This window comes from Coregonus clupeaformis, unplaced genomic scaffold (assembly GCF_020615455.1).
Source record: "Coregonus clupeaformis isolate EN_2021a unplaced genomic scaffold, ASM2061545v1 scaf2032, whole genome shotgun sequence".
NCBI lineage: Eukaryota > Metazoa > Chordata > Actinopteri > Salmoniformes > Salmonidae > Coregonus > Coregonus clupeaformis.
In genome coordinates, this window is record NW_025535486.1 from 42,621 (window position 1) to 59,914 (window position 17,294).

The 17,294-nt window shown below is 43.6% G+C and overlaps 1 protein-coding gene across 1 annotated transcript; it reads right to left on the reverse strand.

Moving 5' to 3' along the window:
* Nucleotides 1-8,254: 8,254 nt before the first annotated feature.
* LOC123488190 (gastrula zinc finger protein XlCGF57.1-like) lies at nucleotides 8,255-10,540 on the reverse strand. Its single transcript, XM_045219088.1, has 2 exons — nucleotides 10,080-10,540; nucleotides 8,255-9,142 (listed from the first exon to the last, which is right to left on the reverse strand). The coding sequence occupies exons 1-2, from the start codon at nucleotides 10,500-10,502 to the stop codon at nucleotides 8,255-8,257; spliced, it is 1,311 nt and encodes a 436-aa protein (XP_045075023.1). The 5' UTR covers nucleotides 10,503-10,540.
* Between the last annotated feature and the right edge of the window lie 6,754 nt (nucleotides 10,541-17,294).

The following is a 17,294-nucleotide window of genomic DNA, read 5'->3' on the forward strand; positions in this document are numbered from 1 at the left end:
GACGACACACAATTAATTTTCTGATAACCAGGTGGCGAATCGCATCTCTGCATGTCTGGCAGACATATCAGTGTGGATGTCGGATCACCACCTCAAGCTGAATCTCGGCAAGACGGAGCTGCTCTTCCTCCCGGGGAAGGACTGCCCGCTCCATGATCTCGCCATCACGGTTACAACTCCATTGTGTCCTCCTCCCAGAGTGCAAAGAACCTTGGCGTGACCCTGGACAACACCCTGTCGTTCTCCGCTAACATCAAAGCGGTGACCCGATCCTGCAGGTTCATGCTCTACAACATTCGCAGAGTATGACCCTACCTTACACAGAAAGCGGCACAGGTCCTAATCCAGGCACTTGTCATCTCCCATCTGGATTACTGCAACTCGCTGTTGGCTGGGCTCCCTGCCTGTGCCATTACATTTACATTTACGTGATTTAGCAGACGCTCTTATCCAGAGCGACTTACAAATTGGTGCATTCACCTTATAGCCAGTGGGATAACCACTTTACATTTTTTTTTTGGGGGTGGGGGTGAGGTAAGGGGGGGTTAGAAGGATAACTTTATCCTATCCCAGGTGTTCCTTAAAGAGGTGGGGTTTCAAATGTCTACGGAAGGAGGTGAGTGACTCCGCTGTCCTGGCGTCGTGAGGGAGCTTGTTCCACCATTGGGGTGCCAGAGCAGCGAACAGTTTTGACTGGGCTGAGCGGGAACTGTGCTTCAGCAGAGGTAGGGGAGCCAGCAGGCTAGAGGTGGATGAACGCAATGCCCTCGTTTGGGTGTAGGGACTGATCAGAGCCTGAAGGTACGGAGGTGCCGTTCCCCTCACAGCTCCGTAGGCAAGCACCATGGTCTTGTAGCAGATGCGAGCTTCAACTGGAAGCCAGTGTAGTGTGCGGAGGAGCTGGGGTGACATGAGAGAACTTGGGAAGGTTGAACACCAGACGGGCTGCGGCATTCTGGATGAGTTGTAGGGGTTTAATGGCACAGGCAGGGAGCCAGCCAACAGCGAGTTGCAGTAATCCAGACAAGTGCCTGGATTAGGACCTTCGTAAGGCAGGGTCGTACTCTCCGAATGTTGTAGAGCATGAACCTACAGGATCGGGTCACCGCCTTGATGTTAGCGGAGAACGACATGGTGTTGTCCAGGGTCACACCAAGGCTCTTTGCACTCTGGGAGGAGGACATAACGGAGTTAAACCCCTACAACTTATCTAGAACGCTGCAGCCCGTCTGGTGTTCAACCTTCCCAAGTTCTCTCATGTCATCCCGCTCCTCCGCACACTCCACTGGCTTCCAGTTGAGGCTCGCATCTGCTACAAGACCATGGTGCTTGCCTACAGAGCTGTGAGGGGAACGGCACCTCCGTACCTTCAGGCTCTGATCAGACCCTACACCCAAACGAGGGCACTACGTTCATCCACCTCTGGGCTGCTAGCTCCCCTACCTCTGCGGAAGCACAGTTCCCACTCAGCCCAGTCAAAGCTATTAGCTGCTCTGGCACCCCAATGGTGGAACAAGCTCCCCCACGACGCCAGGACAGCGGAGTCACTGACCACCTTCCGGAGACATTTGAAACCCTACCTCTTTAAGGAATACCTGGAATAGTATAAAAGTAATCCTTCTACCCCCCCCTCCCCCACACACACACACACACAAAAAAAAAAGTGGTTGTCCCACTGGCTATAATAAATTGAATGCACCAATTTGTAAGTCGCTCTGGATAAGAGCGTCTGCTAAATGATGTAAATGTAAATGTAACGTCATCAAGGGTCACTCAATGCAAAAGCACAAAACTCTGCCATGAAAGACAGACTGAAATGAAGATCCACATTTTTTTAGATAGGTGACAAATAAAGGTACTGTAGCGATCTTATCCAGATGAATGTGTTTATGTTAAAATTACACATATTACTATTGTTAACTAACTGAAGCTAGAATTACACTATTATTAATGGCATTATTGATCAATAATAATTAATAACAATCAATAACAATAACAATTTGTGCACAGGGGCATTGTCATGCTGAAACAGGAAAGGGCCTTTCCCAAACTGTTGCCACAAAGTAGGAAGCACAGAATCATCTAGAATGTCATTGTACGCTGTAGCGTTAAGATTTCCCTTCACTGGAACTAAGGGCCTTGCCAGAACATGAAAAACAGCCCCAGACCATTACTCCTCCTCCACCAAACTTTACAGTTGGCACTATGCATTCAGGCGGACTTTCCTGGCTACCGCCAAACCCAGATTCATCCATCGGACTGCCAAATGGTGAAGCGTGATTCATCATTCCAGAGAACGCATTTCCACTGCTCCAGAGTCCACCACTCCAGCCGTGCTTGGCATTGCGCATGGTGATCTTAGGCTTGCGTGCGGCTGCTTGGCCATGGAAACCTATTTCATGAAGCTCCCAACTAACAGTTATTGTGCTGACGTTGCTTCCAGAGGCAGTTTGGAACTCGGTAGTGAGTGATGCAACTGAGGACAGACGATTTTTACACTCTACGTGTTTCAGCACTTGGCGGTCCCGTTCTGTGAGCTTGTGTGGCCTGCCTATTCGTGGCTGAGCCGATGTTGCTCCTAGACATTTCCACTTCACAATAACAGCACTTACAGTTGACCGGGGAAACTCTAGCAGGGCAGAAATTTGACGAACTGACTTGTTGGAAAGGTGGCATCCTATGACGGTGCCACGTTGAAAGTCACTGAGCTCTTCAGTAAGGCCATTCTACTGCCAATGTTTGTCTATGGAGATTGCATGGCGGTGCGCTCGATTTTATACACCTGTCAGCAACGGGTGTGGCTGAAATAGCCGAATCCACTAATTTGAAGGGGTGTCCACATACTTTTGTATATATAGTGTATCCAAACATCAACTGTTAATACAAAAACTCCCAGGCTAAAATGTGAACTCAACATGAACGGAGAGACGATCAGCATAATTTCAGTTTGAGACAGATTGACAAAATATAATTATATTCCAAGTCATACAAACAGAATACAACTGCATGGCATTTAGCATTTAGAATGAACTAGTCACTGTGGTAAGATTGCTGACAAGTCTTTTAAAACCAGCAATCAAGACTCATGGACCCAATCCTAAATTTCCCCCTAGACCCTATGCACTTGTTGAGATCTGAGAGGATTTGAGCCGTTTGTCTTTGGTAACCTCAGTCATCTTGTCCCAAATCCCTCTCTAGATCTGCCAACATCGAAGGGTGAGGGCTAGGGCTGTTAAAGTGACAGTGACCGTATTACCACCACACAGGCGGTCACGAGGCATGATGGCAGTCAAATTCCATGTGACAGTTTAGTCACGGTAATTAGGCTTCTCCAAGCTCTGATGCTGCTGATGGTCATTAGTAGCCTACCAAACTTGCTAACTGCCTGGTACTCAGCACTCTATTGTCCCTCTAATCACTCTGACATCAATGCAAATGTCATCTAAAATCTAATCAAACACTTCATGAGAGCCCATGAGCTCATGTTGTGCAACATTTCTATAGCCTACGCAATTGCTTGAGAAAACAGTTTCGATGGACTATTAAAAAGAGGAGGATCCCATCAGCTTTCTATAGGCTAGGCCTACTATTTATCAACTTTCCTAATATTACCCACATTGCTTCGCTTTACAACAGGAGTATAGCCTACCTGGCTGGCATGAAAATTAACCACAGCTGAACCGTCCTCCATTCGCTATTTAAGTGCATAGTTGACACATATTTTTTCACCCATGCCCCTGTTCCAAGACAGGTGCATGATAATGGTCCTTCTAAATCAAAACTCATTTCACACATATATTACTAGTATATGTAAAGACAACATTAATCAGGAATAGTCTGATGGGTGACAATATTAGCCTATCACTTGTGGATGATGTATTATCACTTGTGATGATGCGGGCCTCTGTAGCTCAGCGAGGAAAGAGGGCAAAAAATGGCCGGAAAAGGTCTGCTAATGGCAAAAATTATGCCCAGCTTGTGCAGTAAGGCAAGGAATAGCTCATGCCTTTTTTTGTGACTTTTTCAAATCATAGTCGCACACCTGATGTAGCTTAGACCATAATAGGCCTATATGTTTTGATAAGGTTTGTATCACAACTAAAGTGACCAAATAACTCCTTAAAATGAAGCACATGAATCCGCTTTATAACCGGTGTAGAGCCTAACAGGCATACATAGTGGGGAAAAAAAGTATTTAGTCAGCCACCAATTGTGCAAGTTCTCCCACTTAAAAAGATGAGAGAGGGCCTGTATTTTCATCATAGGTACACGTCAACTATGACAGACAAAATGAGGAAAGAAATTCCAGAAAATCACATTGTAGGATTTTAATGATTTTATTTGCAAATTATGGTGGAAAATAAGTATTTGGTCACCTACAAACAAGCAAGATTTCTGGCTCTCACAGACCTGTAACTTCTTCTTTAAGAGGCTCCTCTGTCCTCCACTCGTTACCTGTATTAATGGCACCTGTTTGAACTTGTTATCAGTATAAAAGACACCTGTCCACAACCTCAAACAGTCACACTCCAAACTCCACTATGGCCAAGACCAAAGAGCTGTCAAAGGACACCAGAAACAAAATTGTAGACCTGCACCAGGCTGGGAAGACTGAATCTGCAATAGGTAAGCAGCTTGGTTTTAAGAAATCAACTGTGGGAGCAATTATTAGGAAATGGAAGACATACAAGACCACTGATAATCTCCCTCGATCTGGGGCTCCACGCAAGATCTCACCCCGTGGGGTCAAAATGATCACAAGAACGGTGAGCAAAATCCCAGAACCACACGGGGGACCTAGTGAATGACCTGCAGAGAGCTGGGACCAAAGTAACAAAGCCTACCATCAGTAACACACTACGCGCCAGGGACTCAAATCCTGCAGTGCCAGACGTGTCCCCCTGCTTAAGCCAGTACATGTCCAGGCCTGTCTGAAGTTTGCTAGAGTGCATTTGGATGATCCAGAAGAGGATTGGGAGAATGTCATATGGTCAGATGAAACCAAAATATAACTTTTTGGTAAAAACTCAACTCGTCGTGTTTGGAGGACAAAGAATGCTGAGTTGCATCCAAAGAACACCATACCTACTGTGAAGCATGGGGTGGAAACATCATGCTTTGGGGCTGTTTTTCTGCAAAGGGACCAGGACGACTGATCTGTGTAAAGGAAAGAATGAATGGGGCAATGTATCGTGAGATTTTGAGTGAAAACCTCCTTCCATCAGCAAGGGCATTGAAGATGAAACGTGGCTGGGTCTTTCAGCATGACAATGATCCCAAACACACCGCCCGGGCAACAAAGGAGTGGCTTCGTAAGAAGCATTTCAAGGTCCTGGAGTGGCCTAGCCAGTCTCCAGATCTCAACCCCATAGAAAATCTTTGGAGGGAGTTGAAATCCGTGTTGCCCAGCGACAGCCCCAAAACATCACTCCTCTAGAGGAGATCTGCATGGAGGAATGGGCCAAAATACCAGCAACAGTGTGTGAAAACCTTGTGAAGACTTACAGAAAACGTTTGACCTGTGTCATTGCCAACAAAGGGTATATAACAAAGTATTGAGAAACTTTTGTTATTGACCAAAAACTTATTTTCCACCATAATTTGCAAATAAATTCATTACAAATCCTACAATGTGATTTTCTAGATTTTTTTCCTCATTTTGTCTGTCATAGTTGACGTGTACCTATGATGAAAATTACAGGCCTCTCTCATATTTTTCAGTTGGAGAAATTGCACAATTGGTGGCTGACTAAATACTTTTTCCCCCACTGTATGCTGCTCATGAGTTTCAAGTTTGGGGAAGATCATTTTCACCATAAATATGCACCTTTTTAATAAAGCATTACATGTATAATCACATTTGCCTTCACTTTCGAGAACAGTGTTTTCCCGCGAATTGATTCCATTTTGGAACTTTCGCGCTTATAGCCTACAGCCGTGTGCGCATTGACGCGTTTATAATGTGAATAAATAGCCTAATAGTTTACCAACATTTTAAACTAAACGTTCTCATCTGTTGCATCAGCCTCATTGCTTTAAAAATGTTTGTTTTTTTATGCGAGTGGTTGTATTAATTTGGGATCTATCGCATCCCACAACTGTCCCAAGAGTATGTTTGGATATTTATTTCTTGCACAAAAGAACAGTTGACCAATAGCATAGGTCAACTTTTTGCACTATCAGGGATAGCATGAAAATGTATACACTCACTAACTGTGGTCCTCTGTAGCTCAGCTGGTAGAGCACGGCGCTTGTAACGCCAAGGTAGTGGGTTCGATCCCCGGGACCACCCATACACAAAATGTATGCACTCACTAACTGTAAGTCGCTCTGGATAAGAGTGTCTGCTAAATGACTGAAATGTCAAATGTAAATAGTAGATTGACATAAGCCAGTGCTTTTTGCTGTTCGTTCGGCCGACTCATCTGGTTGGCTGACTTGAAGTAGGCTAAAGGTAGACGGTTCTAACATCGTCAATATGCGCCTCGGGATTCGATAAGAGGGGACGTGGGCAGTTGCGCGCCCGATGTGTCCGTCTTTATTCACTTGTAGCCTACTTCCTAGCTGAAAATGACTGTGAGTATGGAACTGATCATGTGACGGGCATTGGCTACATCTGAAGGACCATGTGAGTGAGAGGTGTTTGAGCACCGCAGCCAGGATAATTATTATTAATATATTCAGACGAAGGGCACAACGGTCACAAAAGGCATGATTATTTTTTTAGTGGGCATTATGGTCACACAAGGGGATGCTGCATGGAAATTCGAGGCCTGGTGATTATCAAGTGATTGTAAATTGTGAATGAGAGACTGATGAATGTGTGCAGCTTGCGACTTTTTTCAAATCATCCTTAGAGTCCCATTATGCAGCCTTAGAATGTATTAAAAATATAATATATAGCGCAACGTTTGTATCACAACTAAAGTTGAATAAATAACTCTAAATGAAGCATATAGGAGGACCAGTTTCCTTTGTTAACCGCTTAACACAGAATAGCCGCATGTGAGCACTTCCTTTGAAATCATTTGTAGAAAATATCCTTTCTATTTTATTAAGCTGTGTTCAACTGTATTCGTCATACTATAAAATAATTTAAAAAAATAATGCCATGGAATTCTAAGCAAATCTTGTCTGCTAAATGAACTAGTGTAGCCCACAGCCATATGGCATAGCCAGATCAGGGCCTAACATAAGGACAACTCAGAGTATGCTATTCTGTTCTTCTGAAATAGACTACATTTTCTTCATATCGTGTTTCTTTAGAACTGTCTAAAATAAATAATGGATTTATTGTGATGTTGTAGGCTATATTAAATTAATGTATTACACTGTAGACGTTCCAAAAGGTCTGCGTCAGTGGATTTTAGGCTATGCGTGGAAGCCAGGAGATTTTGTATTTATTTATTTTACCTATATTTAACTAGGCAAGTCAGTTAAGAACAAATTCTTATTTACAATGACGGCCTACACGGCCAAACCCGGACTACGCTGGGCCAATTGTGCGCCGCCCTATGGGACTCCCAATCACGGCCGGTTGTGATACAGCCTGGAATCGAACCAGGGGTCTGTAGTGACGCCTCAAGCACTGAGATACAGTGCCTTAGACCGCTGAGATGCAGTGCCTTAGACCGCTGAGCCACTCGGTCTGTAGTGACGCCTCAAGCACTGAGATGCAGTGCCTTAGACCGCTGCGCCACTCAGGAGCATCGGGAGATGCTAAACATGTTTATGTTAATTAACGGTAAATTACCATGAGACCGGCAGTTATTTGCTTGACAATCACCTGCTGACAAAATGTCATGACCGCCACAGCCCTAGTGAGGGCCAAGCAAGGGTACGTGGTAGGTAGGGGTTTGGGATGTGCTGAGTCCCAAAAGGCACCCCGTTCCCTGTAGAGTGCACGCCATTGGGCCGTGCAAGGTCAAAAGTAGTGCACTATATAGAGCATAGGGTGCTAGTTGGGCAGTGTTCCAATACTTTAGACATGTTCCCTTCTGTGCATAGCCTGTGGTCTTGTGGTAACACAGCTGGATGCTCTATGTACGCCTCAGCCTCCCCACTGGAGACCAGGGTTCAATCCCTGCATCAACTCTTCACTGTCTTCCCTCCTCATCTGTCTCCCCCCTCTACTTCTAACCTGTCTCAATTAAAAACATCAATTATACCCCCTAAAAAAAACACATCCTTCCCATCTTCTTTCCTTGAAGTAGTAAACAGATCTATAAGGGATTGGACAGGTTTTAAAACCAGGTTACAATTGAGTCTGATGTGGGTAGGGATTAGGGATTATCTGATTGTGTGGTGGGTGAGTTCTTTTCATGTGTCTCCTTAAGTTTCCAGAATCACTCCAAGCCTTCCCACAAAGAGGGCAGATGTAGGGTTTCTCCCCTGTATGAGTTCTCAGGTGTCTCTTAAGACAGCCGGCCTGATGGAATCCCTTTCCACATTCAGAGCACACATGTGGGTTCTTCAGAGGATCATTTGGCGGGTGTTGTGTCTTTATGTGTGATTCCAGTCTTTCTGCAGTTATGAAGCTCTTCTTACATTGACCACAGCGGTGAGGGTGGTCTGTATGAAAAACAAGCCGGTGATGTTTAAGGCTTGATTTTACAATGAATTGCTTCCCACAATCCAAGCAGTGGTGAGGTTTAACTGTGTGTTGTTTAACAGTATGACTTCTCATGTGTCTCTTTAAGTTTCCAGAATCACTCCAAGCCTTCCCACAACGAGGGCAGACGTACGGTTTCTCCCCCGTATGAGTTCTCAGGTGTCTCTTAAGACAGCCGGCCTGTGTGAATCTCTTTCCGCATTCAGAGCACACGTGTGGTTTCTCTCCAGTCAGATACAGTAAATGTGTTTTCAGATTGGTAGCTGTGACAAAATTCTTCCCACAGTGATCACAGATATGGGAGCTAGGCCTGTCTCCTGAGAGGGTTTTGTGTTGTCCAGCATTAGACGAGCTGTGGGGTTTCTCTCCTGTCTGTGTTGTCTTGTGTATTATATGGCCACTCTGCCCCGGTGTTTTCCTGCAGTCGACCAGCCGCACAGACACCGTCTTCAGACCCCACAGTAAGGCACTACTGGGAGAGGCAGGACCCGGGGACTCTGGGAGGCTGGAGGGGGGCCGGGGAGGCTTGTCCTGGAAATCAGAAAAATATACATGGAGAAAAGATAATGGAGCGATACATTTTAAATAATATCATCTTTGAAAACGAATAATCATCAAAATAAAAGCTAGACAGTCAGGGAGAATAAACAATGCCAAAAACAATTAATTTAGCAGTATTGATTTTGCTATTATGTTTGAGCAAAATAACTTAACTATGGACGAATGCATAGAATTCAAGGAAATTAGCTTTAAACTGCAACATCTTCTCTCAGGTCCGTGGCAGAATACATAGAAACACAGGAAATTTGCTTTACAAATGTGTTAATATATCGCTCAGCTCCATGGAGAAATTTGTAGAGTTGCAGAACATTTCCTTAAAAATGCTAAGAATTCTCTACACCACCAAGATGGGGGCCTCTAAAATGTTGTCCAAAATTCAATTGCGCCGATGGGCCGACCATTGACACGCCCCCATGCAGCGCCCATTGACACGCCCCCATTGACACACCCCCTATGCCACGCCCACCACCTAAACCCCATTTTGATCCAGAAAAATCCCTAGCGAGAAATGCTCTCCTACCTAGCAAGGAATAAATCCCTAGAGTGAAACGCTCTCCTACCTATCAAGGAATAAATCCCTAGAGTGGGAAACGCTCTCCTACCTATCAAGGAATAAATCCCTAAAGTGGGAAACGCTCTCCTAGCTATCAAGGAATAAATCCCTAGAGGGAAACACTCTCCTACCTAATAAGGAAGTTTGAAGTTTCAAAAGTCTTTCCTTGATTCCTCTCATCCTCGATTACTCTGCCGCCTCCTCAAAATGCATTGGAGGAGAAAGACCAAGACGTGGAGCCTCAGTTATTCTCCTCCCAATGCATTTGTAGAAGGAGGTCGAGGAATCAAGAATGAGAGGAATCAAGGGAAGACTGTGGAGAAACCAAATACATACTGACTGAAAAGTACTCACGCCACTCTCCCTCTTTTCTGCTGTGTGCCTCTCTGGAGCTGACTCCGCCTCCAATCTGTTGCTAGGCAAACTAGCGCCTCCCTCTTCGTTCCATTCTTCTTTGCAGTCTGCAGCGTCATCACCATCATCGGATTGGCTGGGACTCATGGGCTCCGCCTTCAGTCCGATGCTAGGCAACCAATCCCTGTCCTCAACGTTGCAGTCCACATCATCATCATCAGCCTGGCTGGGACTCACGGGTGCACCGCTACCATCCTCCTGTATCCCTCTAATGTCCTCTTTCGGTTGGAGTGACCAAGACGTTCCCTGCTCCTCCCATTTCATTGAATCCACATTAATTTCCTCCACATTTCCTGTAGGGTTGCTCCTCTGATTGGCGAGCCTCTTAACAACCATCTCTTCTCCTGGGTGAGTTTTTCTCATGTGTCTCCTTAAGTTTCCAGAATCACTCCAAGCCTTCCCACAACGAGGGCAGACGATACGGTTTCTCCCCAGTATGAGTTCTCAGGTGTCTCTTAAGACAGCCGGACATTTTGAATCCCTTACCGCATGTAGAGCACAAGTGTGGTTTGCGAAATACACTTTCTGACTGGGAAGTACTCACACCACTCTCCCTCTGCTCTGGGGGTGTGCCTCTCTGGAGATGACTCCGCCTCCAGTCTGTTGCTAGGCAACCTAACTCCTCCCTCTTCGTTCCATTCTTCGTCGCAGTCTTCAGCATCATCGGCTTGGCTGGGACTCATTAGTGCACCGCTAGCATCCTCCAGTATCCTCCTGATGTCCTCTTTCAGTTGGAGTAACCAAGACATTCCCTGCTCCTCTGATTTCATTGAATCCGTATTGTCCCACATTTCCTCCATGATTTTACGCCCGTAATAAGCGATGATTCATTCCCTTTAATTTCGGGCCGTCTTTGCCATCTTGACCATGACGTTCACACAGGTAACGTAAATTGTCCTCAGTTAAATTCCATAAACTCTTTTCGATTTCATCCATCAACGTTTCCCTTCTCAGAACTCATTTTGTCTCAGCAGTTAGAATGTTTCTTTCTAAATAATACAATTAAAATAACAACTTGTTATTGAACGGAGCTGTCACTAGTGTGAGGTGTCTCTCTCCTGTGTATTCACAGGTCTCCTATATCTCCCTCCACACTGGGAACTTTAGGTAGGTGCTGCTTTGCGAGTCTCCGGCCAAGACAAGTTATTCCAGGGTCAGAAACAACACCAGATCTTCTTCCTGTCACCAGAACAGTGGAATCCCTTGTGAGGTCACCTGTGTAAACAGGAAGACATAGTGTAAAGGACGAGTCGAACGGGATTAGTTTGACCAAACTGCCCCCTGTAATATGTTTTTGTCTCATTCAAATTGACCCTTATGATGGAAGCCTGGAGGCTGTTCTAGGCGTGCAGATATTTCAACTTGTCTAGGTGATCCCCAGTAAAACTAATCCCGTCCTAATAGGGATTTGTACCGTCAAATATGAAGTGACATTCTATTTTTGTCAAGTCCATCAAATGTTTAAATATTCTCTATTTTACTGTCACTATTTCATTTTTACTTAATAGAACAATATAATAGAACAATATAGTGATCATTAAAATAAGTAAAAATGTTTCAACATTATAATTAAATTGAAAGGTTCCCAAAATGAGAACTTTTATTTTGAAGGTTCAAATTTGGAATTTTGGAAGCAAACTTGCTAAATAACATAACACGAACATTAGGTACAACAGCTCATTCATTATATGTACAGTCGCTCTGCCTGTTCTTACCATACAGAAAACAATAGTCGTTTTATTCCTGTATTGACTATGATTGAGCAGAGCTTCAAATTAGTTAGCAGGAGCTATTAAGCAGCTAGCTACCAAACTGAAAAAAGTAGCAGTCTGAAGAGCAGGTATATAACAGTAACTAACAGTTATGCAACCTAACGACTAGGTAACTACATCGTTTGAACAACCCCGACACCTAATGCTTTACCGACCAGCTATATTCCAACATTTTCCCATTCTTGCCTCAATCAAAGAAGAATGGCGTCCACCATCTTTGGTATTGACCTGTGGTATTGATACCGTTGTGAAGCGGGCAAGAGTAACCAGAGATACCTTTATGGAGATGGTAAACTCCAATGGAATCGTATTAAGGCACATTGTGTACGTTGCCCATGCTTCGTCAATGGGCCGCGCGGTGCATTCTGGGTGATTCTGGGACAAGGAACTCACTCCTTCAAGAAGTAAACGGCAGTCCATTGGGCGCTAGCTCAAAAACCCAACATTAGCATGAATTACGTGAACAAGAAGTACAACATTAAACATTTTTATCGGGGTATGGGATAATTAACTTGTTCTCTGTAATATCGTATAGCTTTGAAATCGTGACATTACGTACTATTGAGGAAAATAGGCAGGTTTCTCGACTCATACCCTGACTTTTAGAAGGGATTGCGTGCCGATTAGTTTTACAATTACGTGACGCAGCATGACAACGTGAACGCAATTGGTCGACATTCATATTGGCAGTGGTGGAAGAAGTACCCAAATGTCATACTTGAGTAAAAGTAAAGATAACTTAATAGAAAATGACTCAAGTAAAAGTGAAAGTCACCCAGTAAAATACTACTTGAGTAAAAATCTAAAAGTATTTGGTTTTAAACATACTTAAGTGGCGCAGTGGCTAAGGCACAGCATCGCAGTGCTAGCTGTGCCACTAGAGATCCTGGTTCGAGTACAGGCTCTGTCTCAGACGGCCGCGACCGGGGAGACTCACGGGCGGCGCACAATTGGTCCAGCGTCGTCCAATGTAGGGGAGGGTTTGGCCGGCAGGGATGTGGGTTCGTTTCCCACGGGGGGCCAGTATGGAAAAATAAATAAATGTATGCATTCACTAACTGTAAGTCGCTCTGGATAAGAGCGTCTGCTAAATGACTAAAATGTAATTGCTAAAATATACTTAAGTATCAAAAGTGTAAATAATTTCAAATTTCTTATATTAAGCAAACCAGACAGCACGATTTTCTTGTTTTTTAAATGTACGGATAGCCAGGGGCACACTCCAACACTCAGACATAATTTACAAACAAAGCATCTGTGTTTAGTGAGTCCGCCAGATCAGATGCAGTAGGGATGACCAGGGACTTTCTCTTGATAAGTGCATGAATTGGACAATTTTCCTGTCCTGCTAAGCATTCAAAATGTAACAAGTACTTTTGCGTGTCAGAGTAAAAAGTACATTATTTTCTTTAGGAAGGTAGTTTAGTTAAAAAAAATAACTTGTCGAAATATATTTTTTTTATTTTACCTTTATTTAACTAGGCAAGTCAGTTAAGAACAAATTCTTATTTACAATGACGGCCTACACCGGCCGAACCCGGAAGACACTGGGCCAATTGTGCGCAGCCATAGGGACTCCCAATCACAGCCGGTTCTGATACAGCCTGGAATCGAACCAGGGTGACGCCTCAAGAACTGAGATGCAGTGCCTTAGACCGAGCTGCGCCACTCGGGAGTAAAATATAAATAGTAAAGTAAAGTACAGACACCCCAAAAAACGACTTAAGTAGTACTTTAAAGTATTTTTACTTAAGTATTTTACACCACCATATGTTGGTCGACATTCATATCCCACTGAGATTCTTATCTCCTCATTCTCTAATTGCTCTGGAATAACTAAGCACTTCCGTGTCACGATTTTTGGAATCTTTCAGAATAAGAGTCCCGTCCTGTATACTTTGTAAATCAATAATCTGGGAGAAAATGATGGAAAAGGTGCACAATTAAAATGGTCAACAATGTTTTTTTTGTGTGTGTGTACTCCTATAATTTATTGGACTGTACATCATTGTACGTTGTGTCTCAGTAAGGGCTGTCCATTCTATTCAGGAGCACTTCTACTTTCCAAATCCACAGAGTTTACACCCAGACGAGCGTCGCTGCTCATTTCGCGGCTCTTAAAGCAGTAGAGAGGTGAGTGGGTAAAATCACTGGGGCCAGTAAAAAAAAGCCATATTACAACCTATGTTGTGATAATTGCGTTGTTTGCTCTACAACCCATTCGTTCATATGCCACCGTGACAATACAATAAGGCCGAGACGACAAAAAGACAACAGTCACACAGTGGCTAAATATACTGAGCAAAATATAAAAAGCAACATGCAACAATTTCAAAGATTTTACTGAGTTACAGTTCATATAAGAAAATCAAGCAATTGAAATAAATTCATTAGGACCTAATCTTTGGATTTCACATGACTGGGCAGGGGCGCAGCCATGGGTGGGCCTGGGAGGGCGTAGACCCACCCACTGGGGAGCCAGGCACAGCCAATCAGAATGAGTTTCTCCCCACAAAAGGGCTTTATTACAGACAGAAATACTCCTCAGTTTCATCAGCTGTCCAGGTGGCTGGTCTCAGACAATCCCGCAGGTGAAGAAGCCGGATGTGAAGGTCCTTGGCTGGCTTGGTTACACAGGTCTGCGGTCTTGAGGCTGGTTGGACATCACAGGAGGTTGGTGGCACCTTAATTGGGGAGAACGGGTTCGTGGTAATGGCTGGAGCCGTTCCGGACATTATTATGAGCCGTTCTCCCCTCAGCAGCCTCCTGTGTTGGACATACTGCCAAATTCTGTAAAACGACATTGGATCTAAAAATGGGAGCCTCTTCAATAATAATAATAATAATAATATGCCATTTAGCAGACTTTTATCCAAAGCGACTTGTAAGTGTGCATACATTTTTACGTATGGGTGGTCCCGGGGATCGAACCCACTACCCTGGCGTTACAAGCGCCGTGCTCTACCAATTGAGCTACAGAGGACCACAATGTCCTTATCAGACCAATAGGGGGAGCTGTTGCTATTGCCCATATTGTGAATCACTGGTCTGGGAATACAGTAGTTTGACTGGCTCCTATCCAGATTAGGTTTATTATGTTCTGCAATATTGTTGCTACTGCTTTTTTTGATTTGAATATTGATATTGTTGCATATTTTTTGAATATTGTATGGCTTATGGTAGAGAAATGAACATTCAATTCTCTGGCAACAGCTCTGGTGGACATTCCTGCAGTCAGCATGCCAATTGCACGCTTCCTCTAAACTTGATACATCTGTGGCATTGTGTTGTGTGACAAAACTGCACATTTTAGAGTGGCCTTTTATTGTGCCCAGCACAAGGTGCACCTGTGTAATGATCATGCTGTTCAATCAGCTTCTTGATATGCCACACCTGTCAGGTGGATGGATTATATTAGCAAAGGACAAATGCTCACTAACAGGGATGTAAACAAATTTGTGCACAACATTTGAGAGAAATATACGCTTTTTGTGCGTATGGAACATTTCTGGGATCTTTTATTTCAGCTCATGAAACATGAGACCAACACTTTACATGTTGCATTTATATTTTTGTTCAACATAAATTCAACTACACATTTGTTTGTGTCATCACAAAACAGGAGAGCAACATCTGTCCGGTGAAGTCCACAAAGCAAATACTGCATGTAACAAACAGTTAGGCCTACATGACTTACAGTCAAGTTAATGTTTTCAACAGTTTACTAAACAACTACTGATTTAGAACCACAGAGATACCGCAAGTCAGCCAAAAGACAACAGGAGCACTGCCTCCCAAGTCAGCCAAAAGACAACAGGAGCTGCCTCCCAAGTCAGCCAAAAGACAACAGGAGCTGCCTCCCTCCGCTATTCCTGCACCATTTCAACTTCAACATTTCAACATCATCAAATCAACTAGGCTACATATGCTTAGTTTAATACAGTGAAAACAAACTTTACGATACCAAAAAACATTTTAGTCCAATCATTGTTGCTAAATATCATGTGGCTGTCCATGGTACTGATTTCAGTGTGTGTGTGTGTGTGTGTGTGTGTGTGTGTGTGTGTGTGGATTGGTTCTTCTATCCTTGTGGGGATCTAACATTCCCAAAAGTCCTCAATAGTAAAACAAGGAACATTTTCCCTCATGGGGACAAACCATTTCTGTATGGACTTCGCTTTGTGGACGGGAGCATTGTCATGCTGAAATAGGAAAGGGCCTTCCCAAACTGTTGCCACAAAATTGGAAGCACAGGATCGTCTAGAATGCCATTGTATGCTGTAGCGTTAAGATTTCCCTTCACTGGAACTAAGGGGCCTCGCCCGAACAATGAAAAACAGACCCAGACCATTATTCCTCCTCCACCAAACATTACTATTCATTGGGGAAGGTAGTGTCCACATATATATCATACAGTAGACACCTAAGCCTATAGACCTTTGCATGCAATGCCCTGATACATTTAGTGCTGAAATATCTGACAGCTGAACCGTGAGGTGGACAATGATTGTTTTAGAAAAGTAGCCTAAAACAATAGGAAAGTGTTTTTAAGGACACGTAAATGTGGCTAATCTGGCCAACATCCCTCGTTTATTGATGGCACTGGCTGTGCCAGGTTGGATCTGAATGCATATGGATGTCCATAAAATTTATCAAATAACCGGTAAATTAAAATCTTCCCTGTCGTGTTGTCCGCTGCCAAATTTTCCTAAAACAAACTAGGAAGGATTTTAGAATATTCACATGAAAATCTGTCGCCAATTGGATGGAAGCCTGGCTATAGACACCCTAAAGACTCTGGCAAGTGCGTTAGTCCAGTGTCACTTTGATTATGCCTGCACATGGTTCACCAGCAGCCCCAAGCTTGTAAGAATTGTACTTAAACTCCCCCCTTGTACTTATCTGGAGGTTGAGAATTTTTTCATCTCTATCTCTGTAATGGGTCTATATCTATGTAATTGTATATGTACAGTGCATTCGGAAAGTATTCAGACCCCTTGACTTTTTCCACATTTTGTTACGTTACAGCCTTATTCTAAAATTGATTAAATATTTGTTTCCCTCACCAATCTACACACAATACCCCAAAATGATAGGGTGAAAACAGTTTTTTATTTTTTACATTTTTGCAAATGTATTAAAAATAAAAAACAGAAATACCTTATTTACATAAATATTCAGACCCTTTGCTATAAGACTTGAAATTGAGCTCAGGTGCATCCTGTTTCCATTGATCATCCTTGAGATGTTTCTACAACTTGATTGGAGTCCACCTGTGGTAAATTCAATTGATTGGATATGATTTGGAAAGGCACACTCCTGTCTACATAAGGTCCCACAGTTGACAGTGCATGCCAGAGCAAAAACCAAGCCATGAGGTCGA